Source organism: Schistocerca piceifrons, chromosome 3 (genome assembly GCF_021461385.2).
Source record: "Schistocerca piceifrons isolate TAMUIC-IGC-003096 chromosome 3, iqSchPice1.1, whole genome shotgun sequence".
In the NCBI taxonomy this organism is placed as follows: Eukaryota; Metazoa; Arthropoda; class Insecta; order Orthoptera; family Acrididae; genus Schistocerca; species Schistocerca piceifrons.
The window spans coordinates 911,116,842-911,130,121 of NC_060140.1; the positions used below are offsets into that span (position 1 = coordinate 911,116,842).

Here is a 13,280-nt window from a genome sequence, read left to right on the forward strand (position 1 = left end):
ACAGATAGTACCAGATTTATCTCTGAGCATCAGTGCAGCGTCAGTATGAGATGCTAAGCAGAAATCAAATTGACATCATATGTCTTCCTTCACAGTTTATACCAATGGAACCGTAAGCTAATTTACTGTGTGTGTGTGTGTGTGTGTGTGTGTGTGTGTGTGTGTGTTTGTTCAAAGTCACTCTTTTCTCCGCTGGATGTGAAATGGTGTTTCTTATTCGTTACACATTCTTGTGTGCTGGACGTAGATCCTTCGAGGACAGGTGGCACACTTTTCGACAGCCTTTTGCAAGCTGATAATTCTGAAACTTTAGGACGGGATATGTAGGAAATATTCTAAATATGTTTAAAGAAATGACACATCTTAACCGAAGTTACAACTTTATTTTACAAATCTTGGAAGAGAGAGTATGCGACATGTTTTTGGCACATTGCAACCGCTCCAGAACGGCGGTTGTTCTATTAGGAGACACACAAAAGTGGGCGCACAATGTCATATGCATAGGAGGTGTACCATTTATAGGTCCAGGCGATATTTCCTGGCCTAGGAGCAAACTTTAGTGTTTACAGTTCACAGTAACTCACTCATGTATAAAGTTACGCCACAGCCGAAGCTGTTTTTGACAGATTTCTCTTGTCCTGTGTAGTGGCACCATTTACTTTATACAGATAATATTTTGATTAAGCACTGTTTACCAGTAATTTTATGTGAGCAATGAAGTAGGTTTCTTGTTTTTTATGATGTGCTTGCCCAAGCGTCTAGTTTTCTATTACCATAACTGATTCACTTTTTCCAAAAGTTACTTGCTTTTAATGATGACAGTTGCTGGCATTAAGGCTAATAAATATTTTGTATTATGACACAGTTGCAAGGTTTCAGTTTCAGTAGTTAATATCTTTGTCCATTAATAGAAACGTTAACCTTTTACAGACGAAAGAGTCTTCGTGAGATACATTTATACACGATCACGGTGATATCTAACATGACAAAACACACATATAATTTCCACCTACATTAAATATATTTATACAATACTCTTAAATTTATACTGATATCAGTTTATGTACACGCATGATTCATAAATACTTTCTTTTGTTAAAAGTTCTGTGGCCCTGAAATAAACCACAAATACCGAGAAAACGAGCTGAGAAAAGTTCATTTCCGTAATACTGTTCGTAAGATAAAACTGCTGGAAGGTTAAAATCCTACTGAAGTACGTGTACTTCGTGGATAGTTCAGGTCCCTTCGCTCAGAAGAAACTCACTAGCATCACATACATCGCACAGTAATCCACAGTACGACGTCAGCAGATTTTCCCGTAGAGTATATATTCGTAGTGTTTTGAGCAGCCTGATTATTAAGCAGGCCAAGAAAGTAACGGAATATATGACACGTGATTGCTTCAATAGTTTTACAGGTTTTCTCACTACTGAATTTGTACAGTTCTTTGGCAGATTGTCGTTCAAATTGGTTACTCTCTTTTTTCTTGTAATTTGGTTGTCGAGACTGTTCTAGTCTGTAAGCAACTAAATGAAGCTACCACCTAGATTATTTTTCAGAACGGAGACTGGAAGACAGATTATTAGACATGTCTGTCGAGATGAAAACGGAGGCTAATGTGAACTTGCTGAAACCTAGATATGGTTTTTTTTTTTTTTTAAACAGTTTCGTCAATTTAGTTTCCATGAGAGTTCCAGTTTCTTTAGTTACCTACATATGGTAATTTAAGACCCAGAAAATTTTTTTAATGTGTGTTATAAACGTGTTGCTTTGCGTGTTGCTAAATTTTGTCTGTTGTTAACTTTCGTCAGTTACTAAAATTGCCGTGCCATTGGTATTTCGCTTAATTTTTCGTAGGGACAGAAGAAAAGTATAAAGTGCGTCCTTACACAGAAAAAGTTCGTCATCTCCGAAGAAGAAAATGAGTTGTCTTGCATGCTCAGGAGTTTCGAGCTGGATTATTGCAGGCTTGTTATGAAAATAGACACAAATGATGAAAAATGTCGCAGCGTCTTCAGTCTGAAATGTTTCTGAAAGCTTCCGACAAGCCAAATAAAACGCAAGGATTTTGGGACAAGTGCAATTCGAAATTTTAAAACGTACTTCACTGGTGAATTATAATCGCCAAGTGACCATTGGCCGACAGACCAATGTAAGCGTACGTTTCTGACTCTACAAAGCAACACTTTAGAACGTCATGACTCAAAACCATATCATATAAGTGCCACGATGATGACAGGTTTGTCTTTATCGTCATCTGACACGTAGAGAAAAATATACAGAAAGCATAGCGTTTTAGACGGAAATGTTAGAGAATTTGATCAGAGAACTGGAGGAGCTAGGAAAATCATTTGTAGAGCCTGAATGTCAGGTTATCAATTCTCTCCTGTATACGTATGGCTTTACGAATCGCATCTGCCTCCTCATCCCCAAAATACATTTTCTGTCATTGTTTGTGTTATTCTGAACATGAGATGAAAGGAAAGGTAATATTTTGTAAGACCACCTGGCAGTCAGCTACAGTGGTATATTTGAGAAAATTGGTAACGCGTCAGATGAGTACAGTAATATTTCGTCAATTGATAAAGGTGGTACGGACAAAGTGCTCTGAAACTACAGCAGATGCTGGTATATTTCGAACTATCTTATGACACGAATGCACTGGACACATAACGAATGAGATCCGCTGATTTCAAGAAGAAGAGTCTGGCAATTGTTTCGAGTCCACCGCACAAATGTTATCTGCCAATAGTTGCAAGTCACCACTGTGCACTCCGCACGTGAAGCGCCGTCCCGGGGATTCCTGCAGGCAGTGCGCCTCAGCCAATGACGAACCAGCCCGCCAGTGTTGCCACCCGCGAGGTCCTGTCCGCCAGGTCTCAGGTCTCAGAGCCCGAACTGCAGCTGTCGGAGTGGTGATGGTGGTAGCCCTGCTGCTGCTGGTGCTGCAGAGGACCTTCCGGCGAGTCCTGCTGCTGCGGCTGCTGCTGTTGCTGTTGCTGAGCCTGCTGCGGCTGGGCGGACGCCGGGGGCGGCGTCGACGTCTGCCGCTGGGCGCCGGGCGCGGGCTGCGTCTCCTGCTTCCACTTGCTGACGTGGTGCGAGTTCTTGTTTGAGGCGGCTGCCGCCTGCTGCTGCGCCTTCGCCTCCTCCTCCTGCTGCATTCGCTTGTGCTTCGTGCGCCGGTTCTGGAACCACACCTTCACCTGCAACAGCCGGAAACGCCCACGTTTCAATACCAGCCGCTCATCTAGCGTACGATTATTACAAGAGTCTCAGGAATGTGTACTAGCAGTCGGCCTTAAGGGGGGCAGGACGGCAAACGGATCGACTTGGAGCAGGAGAGGCACCACAGGGCATTTTAATTTCCACTGTGTATACTTTCACAAATAAATTCTTACAACTTTGTCAGCATGAGCAGGAAGAATTCAAGATTCACATTCATAGCATTGAAAGTTCAAAAACATAACCAAATAATTTTTTTTACAAGTGAAATTTCATAATTTTTTGACTTTCTATTGGCTGCATTTGTTGCTGTAGGTACACTTTTCCTCATAAGTAAGAGAGATTCTTTGATGAATTTTGCATAGCATACAAACCATACTTACAGGTGTGTGAAACTCTAGAATTTATTTAATTTATGGAAAAATGAATGAGCTGTTACATTTTAAACTTCATGTTTAGAAGAAATTCAAATTTTATAATTATTTGTCTCAACTTTTATCATAGATTTTAATAGATTTCGCAAATTCTAGAGTTTTGCATTTAGGTGTTTGTGTTTAACTAGCAGTGCAAAATTCGTGGAAGAATCCCTCTTACTTATGAAGAAAAGTGTACCTATAGCAACAAATGAAGCCAATAGTAAGTGAAAAAATTATGAAATTTCACATGTTAAAAAATTTATTTCCTCGTATTTTTGAGCTTTTACTGCTACGAGTGTGAATCCTGAATCCTTCCTGGTCATGCTGACAATGTTTTATGAATTTATTTGTAAAAGTATAGACAGTGAAATTTAAAATGTCCTGTGGTGTCTGTCCTGCTCCAAGTCGGCCCGTTTGACGTCCTACCCCCCTTAACCAGTGACGCAGTGAAGACGCTACAAATGACGTAAACAACATGGCTACTGTAACTTCCTGCCAAAGGCGGTATTTTTAAACAAACATAAACAACACAGTTTTGATTACGAGGAGTTACTAAATCGGGAAGGAAAGTGGTTTGGATTAAATATACTATTATCAATCACATATGCTGCGCGATTCAGCTGCTCCTACCGTAGTCGTTATAAGCAAGCCGCAATGCTATATCTGGCCTTCAAAACCACGCACCAGATTTTCATATTCTATCTCTCGCTAGCCCTATAGAAAAACATGAGCAGGACCTTTTCTGTAGGAAATTTATTCTATTCAAATTTTGTACTGGGATACGTTTTCGTTGATTGCCATAATTTCCGAATTGTTCAAGAAAACGAAACAAATACGACCTTCAAACGCACCTCTTCTTCCACACTCAGGGCCCATCGGTGAGGGTTTCTAGTATCTTTTCGTGCCCCTCCTTTCTTCCGCTGTAAAAGAATTTGTGACTGCAAAAATTATTTTACAAGTGGTTCAAATGGCTCTGAGCACTATGTGACTTAACTTCTGAGGTCATCAGTCCCCTAGAACTTAGAACTAATTAAACCTAACTAACCTAAGGACATCACACACATCCATGAGCGAGGCAGGTTTCGAACCTGCGACCGTAGCAGCACCCTGGTTCCGGGCTGAAGCGCCTAGAACCACTCTGCCACAGCGTCTGGTCTCAGAGTTCCCAAATAAATGCAGCAACTTTTTAATGTAATTTTGTCTCTGGGGCACATTGACAGTGGCGACAGGCGGTAAATGTCCAAAACGAAAGTTCCCTAAGGCTTCAACTGATTTCCAGAGACGTCTTCGAAGAACCTGCATTATTTTTACGTCCTCATTCCATGCGTATGTTGCACCAGTTCTCAAAATAATCCAGATTTTTCTCTTCTCCAAACCACAACATCCGTGTATCACCGTCACGTCGAACAACGCTGCCTTAGGCACTGAAACTTTTCTCAGCCGTGTCTGTTTAAGCGTGTTTATTTCTGACGAGCGTACAAGTTTTCGTGTGTACACGGAAATCAGGCTAGCACATTGAATTAGGGGGCTCCTAAATATCGGGAGTATCGCAGCCAAGCGAAAAATGCTCGGGCGCCGAACATTAACTGCATCCTCCTCCTCTCGACGCGGCACAATACAATAAAAAAAGTAGCAGCGAGAATACGAGACACGCAATTCCTCAATCGAAAGTTTGCCACCCGTGACAGCTTTTATAGCAGATTTCCTTCCATGTCGCGGCTCAAAAAACTGAAGTTCGTCGGCAAGAACCGGGCCGCTTCGAGATACAACGTTAACAGAGAAAGAAAAGGGGGGAAAAAAAACTAAATAAATAAAAAGAGCGGTGAGGAAAGAATGACAGAGAGACATCCCAGCAGGAAAGTTCTTTTGAATTTTTATTTGACTACATAAAAGTGGGGGCCCCCCCGGGCGGCGGCGCGTTTACAAACCATTAAGCAGCAGAATGATGGCGCCGCGCGACAATGGACTCCCGTCTCCGCCAGGCCCACACTCCTCTCACTATTATTACACAAATTTTTGCTCGATACCGCGCACACCACTCGCCTCTATTCCTCCCATTACTCCCGCGGCGCGGATGCACCGGAGGAAAAGGGGGGAAAAAAAAAAAGAAGAAACGAAGGGCCGTTTCGCGCGCGGGTGTCCGTCAAACATGGCAGCGCGCGAGGGCGAAAAAACGAATAGACAAATGAAAGAGATTGCTGCTGCTGTACTGCCTTGAGAAGTGGGACCGAGAGGGCGGCGACCGCCGGGTGGGATAGTCCACAGCGCTTCGGGCGCCAGCTATCGCAGCCCGAGTTTTATGGATTGCCCGCGCGCCGCTAATGGTATGTGGAGAGAGTGGCGGTGCGGATTTATCTAACGAGTTAATGGCGGCGCAATTACTGGACGCGAAGCGCGCGCAGTTGGGTTATGGCGACTTGTTAGCGCCCAACGGGACCTGCTGCCGCCACCGCCCCCGCCGACTCGCATTACCTCTCGCGCCCAACTCTCCGCCGTGCTCCACGGCATACGCGCTGCCCGGGTAAAGAATCGGCAATTAATACACTGGTGTCCAAAATTATTTTACTACAAAATAGTGTAAACAGGTGACAGTTACGTAGAAACAATGTAAAGAATACAAAACGTAAGCAATTGGAACATGCACAACTGTAGACAAAAACGTTATTCGTTTTTTTTTCATCTAAAAGGATTTGCACACACATTGTGACAACTGGTTAATGTGCTCAGTACGGGGTGTGACCACCTGTGGCAGTAAGTAAGGGACCTTCTTCTTCGACATCTTGGCCAAGTACAGAGCTTATTTTCCGAAATCGAAATATTTACTACTTTTGGGAAACGAAAGCAATACCGACGATTATGTCAATATGTAATTAGTTCTGCGAAGTATAAATATTGATACCTCTTTCCGTAGGTTAGCTTCCTTTCACGCCTACTGATTGCGATAGAAACAGTCCATCGCCATGGGAGCAAGAAGAAAGGAACGATGTAAAGAGAATGCGAATGTACTCTAATCATATCTTTTTGATCACAGCATTTGAGCCTACAATTGCATACCCAAAAGACAATAAGGAAAGAAGAAATGGGTATGTGAACGTTTGAAAAGAAGAACGACGTACTCCATATTAATTTACTCTCTAAAATGCGATATCTCTTGCAGCGAGACATTAGTTAATAAAGTGTAGCGTGACAATGTTCAAAACATGACTGAAAACACGTTCACCAAATAGAGATTAGAACATCTATGATTGACTTGTCATCTAAAGTCGACGTACAAATTTTAAAATGTTAGAAATAAGGGAATGAAGTAATACAGAATGCTGTGCTTGTAACGTATGTTGTTGTTCTACATTGTTTAGCTCTGGCATTTACAGGGAAAGCATCCTAGGTTTTGGAGGGTAACCGTAATTGTAATGATCTGCACTACAACAGAAACAAGAAGCACAACTTAAAAAACAACTTGCGTAATTGTTACAAATGCTTTTTTAAAATTATTTTGAACAATTAGTTCACGAGGCCATTCAAATTGTAAATGGTTACGAAGACACACTTGACCTCTTAGCCACAAATAAACCTCAACATCACGACGGATACAGGGATTAGTGAACACAAAGTCGTAGCGAGGCTCAATTCCGTAACAAAGAAATTCACCAAAATTAAACGCGAAATATATCTATTTATAAAAGCAACTAAAAATTCGGTTGACGTCTTTCTAAGAGACAGTCTCCAATCCTTCCAAACTAAAGACCATATGTGGCTTAAGTTCAAAGAAATAGTATCAACAGCACTCGAGAGATTCATACCAAATAAATTAATAAGAGATGGAACTGATCCCCCATGGTACACAAAACACGTCGGAAAGCTGCTGCAGGATCACCGAATAAGGCAAGTATAATTTAGACGAACGCAAAATGTCCAAGATGGCGAAGTTTTACTGAAGCTCGAAATTTGGTGCAGATTTCAATGCGAGATGCATTTAATAGTTTCCACAACGAAAGTCTCTCTAGAAAAGTGGCGGAAAATCCAAAGAGATTCTCGTCCTATGTTAAGTAAACCAGCTGCTGCCTGACGATAGCGAGAATGACGACTCTGAGGCACAACAACAGATCCGAAGACAAGATCAAGAGGAATACCGGAACAACAACATGGCATATCCCTTCTCCGAAGAAGAAGTAGCCGCTCAGATAAATGCTCTTAAAAGAGGCAAGGTTCCTGGCCCAGACTACATCACTGCAGAGGTGGTACAATTCCTGGCCCCCCAGCTGGTAGCACCTCTCACAAAGTTATACAACGAGTGCTTGCGGCTCGGGAAATTCCCCAAAATATGGAAAAAGGCCACAGTAGTAATAGTTAAGAAGGGCCCAGACAAAGACCCCCAAGAAGCCAAGTCCTTCAGGCCCATCTGTTTACTGGACACACTGGGGAAACTTTTTGAGAGGTTGCTGGCAGACAGACTGGCAGCACACAGAGTGTTGTGTGGGATGAGCGACAGACAGTTCGGCTTCAGGTCCGGGAGATCGGCGTCTGACGCCATCGCCCTGGCTGCGGAGGTCTGTGCCTCAACCTCGCACAAATACGTGGTCGGCATCATGGTGGATATCAGTGGCGCCTTTGACAACCTGTGGTGGCCCTCGCTCTTCTCCCGCTTGCGAGAGAAGGAGTGCCCGGCGTCGCTATATGGCTGTCTCAGGAGCTATTGTGAGAATAGGGAGGTTTGGCTATCGTCCCCTAGCGGGAGACTAAGTAAAAATATGACCAAGGGGTGTCCGCAGGGATCTGTCCTGGGGCCACTCTTCTGGGATATTAACATGGAACCCCTCTTGGACAACCTACAAAACAGCGATGATGTGCTAGGGGGCATAGCGTACGCGGACGACCTCCTCCTGCTGGTTGGCGGCCGTAGCCGCGAAGACTTAAGAGCCAAAAATTGAGAGGGCCATATCAATCCTGAGTACATGGTGCCACATGACCAAAATGAAGATCTCACCAACCAAGACCATGTACTTACTCCTGAAAGGACAATTAGTCAGGAATCCGACTGTAAGAATAGATGGCTCATCAGTTCTTCGACGCCATGAGGCGCGATACCTGGGAGTAGTCGTCGATGAGAGGTGGACTTACACATCACACATTGACACTGCCACACAGAGATCATTAGAAACACTAAACAATCTAATGGCGATTGGAGATAAACGATTCCACCTGCCACCAGAATTAATCAAACTATATCATAACAGCATTCTTACATCAGTCGTAGGATATGGGTCAGGAGTCTGGGCCCACAGACTCACGAGGGTCATGCCTGCCGTGGCTGTGAGAAGAGTGCGGCGGAACATGCTTCTCAGATCAGTAGGGGCATATAGCCCAGGGGGAGCGCTAACAGTACTAATGGGGCTCTGTCCGCTCGATATAAAGATCAGAGAGCAAGCGACGTGGTATTGGGTTAAAAAGGGAAACAGGGATAAGATAATTGATCTAATAGAGATTCACGTGGGAATGAAGAAACTGGTCGCAGAACATACGAACTGCTGCCCAATATCAGGGAGAGACTGCAATTAAAACACTTCACACTGTCACGAGGACTGCTGCACTATCTCACAGGTCATGGACCCTACCCGGCATACCTATGCCGGTTCGGGAAACGGGCTACACCAGCGTGTGACTGTGGGGCCACACCAGCCACCCCTGAACATGTGGTGTACGAGTGCCACCTCTTCGACGACGAAGCGGCGCAATTACGCCACCAGCTACCCAACCACGACACGTACCACCTGCTCAGGCACGAGGACCATTTTTCAATCCTGAACAAACTAGCAAACGAGATCTTAAGTGATAAAGGAATTTCTTAGGAACAACGACTAAGATTTCATCGCAACCGATCTGACTCCGCGCACCTGTCCCGTTTCCGCCGAGGCGTGGACTTGGCCAGCCGCCTCACGGCTGGAATCCGCCACGCTTGGGATTAGGGGGAGGGTGCGCCCTATGACCGATCTACACACTCACCGATTTTGACACTAGGTTAAGTTAGGTTAGATGTACGATAAGCTAGGATAGCAACGTTAGCATAGTACTGCAGCGATCAACAACTCCGGCCAGCCCGGTTCCAGGGGCACGTTCACCGGGATTAGCTCGGTGAATACGACCAACATGGTAGGTTTATACGAGTCTATCCACAAAGTACATTACGTTTTCGTTTGTGTCCGTTAGGGGCGGGGCTAGGGCGGCCATCTTGGTGTCATGGCATTCCGCCGCTCAGTCGGCATCCTGCCGTGCTAGTGAGAGGTTCGTGCTGTACTCCGTTGAGTTACTGTGACAGTTTGAAATGTCAGCGTTAATTGAAAATGCCGCGAAGTGTGAAGTGCGTGCTGTAATAAGGTTTCTGACTGCAAAAATCTGTACACCGATAGAAATCTATCGGCAGCTTTGTGAAGTGTATGGGGACAACATAATCACGACGAAGAGCGAAGTGGAAGACCCAGCATAGTGACTGCCGAACTTGTCGAAAAAGTCGATGCCGCGGTGCGTGAAAACCGTAATTTCACAATAACGCAACTCTCTATGAGTTTTCCACAAATTTCACGAAGTTTGTTGCACGAAATCATTACCGAAAAGCTTGGTTACCACAAGTTTTGTGCAAGATGGATACCAAAAATCTTGACAGAGATTCACAAAAATTAGCGAATGGCTGCAGCGTTAACGTTTTTGGACGCTTAAGAGAAAGATGGCAACTCATTACTCGATCGCATCGTTACTGGTGACGAAACATGGGTTAAGCATGTGAACTGCGAGACAAAATTGCAGTCAATGCAGTGGGGGCACACAAATTCCCCCCAAAAAGCCAAGAAATGCATGCAGACAATGTCGGCAAGGAAGGTGATGGCGACTGTCTTTTGGGACAGAAAAGGTGTGATTTTTTAGGATTTCCTGGAAAGAGGCACTACAATAAACTCTCAAAGGTACTGCCAAACTCTGCACAACCTCAGAAGAGCAATACAAAACAAGTGCAGGGGAAAGTTGGGCTCAAAGATCTTGATGATTCACGACAACGCCCGGGCCCACACGGCAAATGCCACTCGTGAAGTTCTCGAATCTTTTAAGTGGCAGTTGTTTCCTCATCCGCCGTACAGTCCTAACCTGGCACCTAGCGACTTCCACTTATTCCCAGCAGTGAAGAAGTGGTTGGCTATGCAGCGTTTTTATGACGACGCACAGCTACAAGAAGAGGTAACCACTTGGTTGAAGGCGCAGGCGGCCGAATTTCACGACGAAGGAATTTCCAAGCTCGTCCATCGCTACGATAAGTGCCTTATTTTAAATGGCAACTATGTACAAAATTAGTATTTAAGTGTGGCTTTCATCTGTATATAATAAAAAAAATTCCATACTTTATTTATTTTTAATTCCAAAACGTAACGTACTTTGTGGATAGCCCTCGTACAACGCTAGCACGTCTGTAACGTTGCAGGTGGATTAGCGTAAGTAGAAATAGAACAACATAGTAAAGACATAATAGTAGTGCCCATAGTGAGAGCAAAGTAACTAACATAGAGTAAGCTGTAGTATTAACACTTGAATTGTATCAATTAGGACCCACTAATTGCATAAGGTGGTGGGTTGTTATTTATCATATACAGGGTGAGTCACCTAACGTTACCGCTGGATATATTTCGTAAACCACATCAAATACTGACGAACCGATTCCACAGACCGAACGTGAGGAGAGGAGCTAGTGTAATTGTTTAATACAAACCATACAAAAATGCACGGAAGCATGTTTTTTAACACAAACCTACGTTTTTTTTTTTTAATGGAGCCCCGTTAGTTTTGTTAGCACATCGGAACATATAAACAAATACGTAATCAGTGCCGTTTGTTGCATTGTAAAATGTTGATTACAAATGGCTCTGAGCACTATGGGACTTAACTTCTGAGGTCATCAGTCCCCTAGAACTTAGAATTACTTAAACCTAACTAACCTAAGGACATCACACACATCCATGCCCGAGGCAGGATTCGAACCTGCGACCGTAGCAGTCGCGCGGTTCCAGACTGTAGCCCCTAGAACCGCTCGGCCACTCTGGCCGGCAAATGTTAATTACATCCGGAGATATTGTAACCTAAAGTTGACGCTTGAGTACCACTCCTCCACTGTTCGATAGTGTGTATCGGAGAGCGCTGCAACATACATCGCGTTTCTACAGAATGATCTGCCAACGTTGCTCGAAAATGTCCCACTGGAAACGCGTCGACGTATGGGGTATCAGCATGATGGTGTACCTGCACATTCCGCAATTAACACTAGGCTGACCCTTGACAGGATGTTCGACGGGCGTTTAATAGGACGTGGACGACGCATAAATTTGCCAGCCCGTTCTCCTGATCTTACACCTCTGGACTTCTTTCTGTGGGGTACGTTAAAGGAGAATGTGTACCGTGATGTGCCTACAACCCCAGAGGATATGAAACAACGTATTGTGGCAGCCTGCGGCGACAATACACCAGATGTACTGCGGCGTGTACGACATTCATTACGCCAGAGATTGCAATTGTGTGCAGCAAATGATAGCCACCACATTGAACATCTATTGGCCTGACATGTCGGGACACACTCTATTCCACTCCGTAATTGAAAACGGAAATCACGTGTATACGTGTACCGCACCCCTCGTGGTAATGTACATGTGCGTCAGTGAAAAAGACCAACAAAAAGGTGAGAGCATGTGGACGTAATGTGTTGTTCCAGTCTCTTCTGTACCTAAGGTCCATCACCGATCCCTACATAATTCGGTGCTCTCCGATACACACGATCAAACAGTAGAGGAATGGTATTCAAGCGTCAACTTTAGGTTACAATATCTCCGGATGTAATTAACATTTGCCGGCCAGAGTGGCCGAGCGGTTCTAGGCGCTACAGTATGGAACCGCGCGACTGCTACGGTCGCAGGTTCTAATCCTGCCTTGGACATGGATGTGTGTGATGTCCTTAGGTTAGTTAGGTATGGGTAGTTCTAAGTTCTAGGGGACTGATGACCTCAGAAGTTAAGTCCCATAGTGCTCTGAGCCATTTGTAATTAACATTTTACAATGCAACAAACGGCACTGATTACGTATATGTTTATATGTTCAGATGTGCTAACAAAACTAACGGGGTTCCATTTTAAAAAACTTAGGTTTGTGTTAAAAAACATACTTCCGTGCATTTTTGTATGGTTTGTATTAAACAATTACACTAGCCCCTCTCCTCACGTTCGGTCTGTGGAATCGGTTCGTCAGTATTTGATGTGATTTACGAAATATATCCAGCAGTAACGTTAGGGGACTCACCCTGTATATTGAAGAATAAAGATTTAAAAAAACCAGCGGAAAGGTTTAGTAAGTACCTTTACTGCGCGACAGTGATGAGGAGGAGGAGTGGGAGCCAAGGGCCCCAACACTTCGGAGCAGGTAAAATCGTGGCATACGTCCGGCGTGGCAAATGTCCGGCGTGGCAAGTGTCCGCACACCACAGGCAACGCGTGGCGATTTCTATAGGCGCCAGGTCCGGCCGTTGTAGGAGCTGTTAGGGGCACACGCGCCCAGCACGGAGCAGCGTCGCTTCTAATTTGGCCGGGCGCGGTCGCGTTCGCGGTCGGCAGTAACAGG

At 44.4% G+C, this 13,280-nt stretch overlaps 1 protein-coding gene across 1 annotated transcript in view; it reads right to left on the bottom strand.

Annotated features, from left to right (window-relative positions):
• Window positions 1–363: 363 nt before the first annotated feature.
• The window catches only part of LOC124789197 (homeobox protein EMX1-like), a 331,777-nt gene continuing 318,860 nt past the window's right edge, over window positions 364–13,280 (bottom strand). Inside the window, exon 3 of the mRNA XM_047256491.1 lies at window positions 364–3,206. Coding sequence (XP_047112447.1) covers window positions 2,880–3,206 — 327 coding nt within the window. The 3' untranslated portion in view covers window positions 364–2,879. The remainder of the gene's footprint in view (window positions 3,207–13,280) is intronic.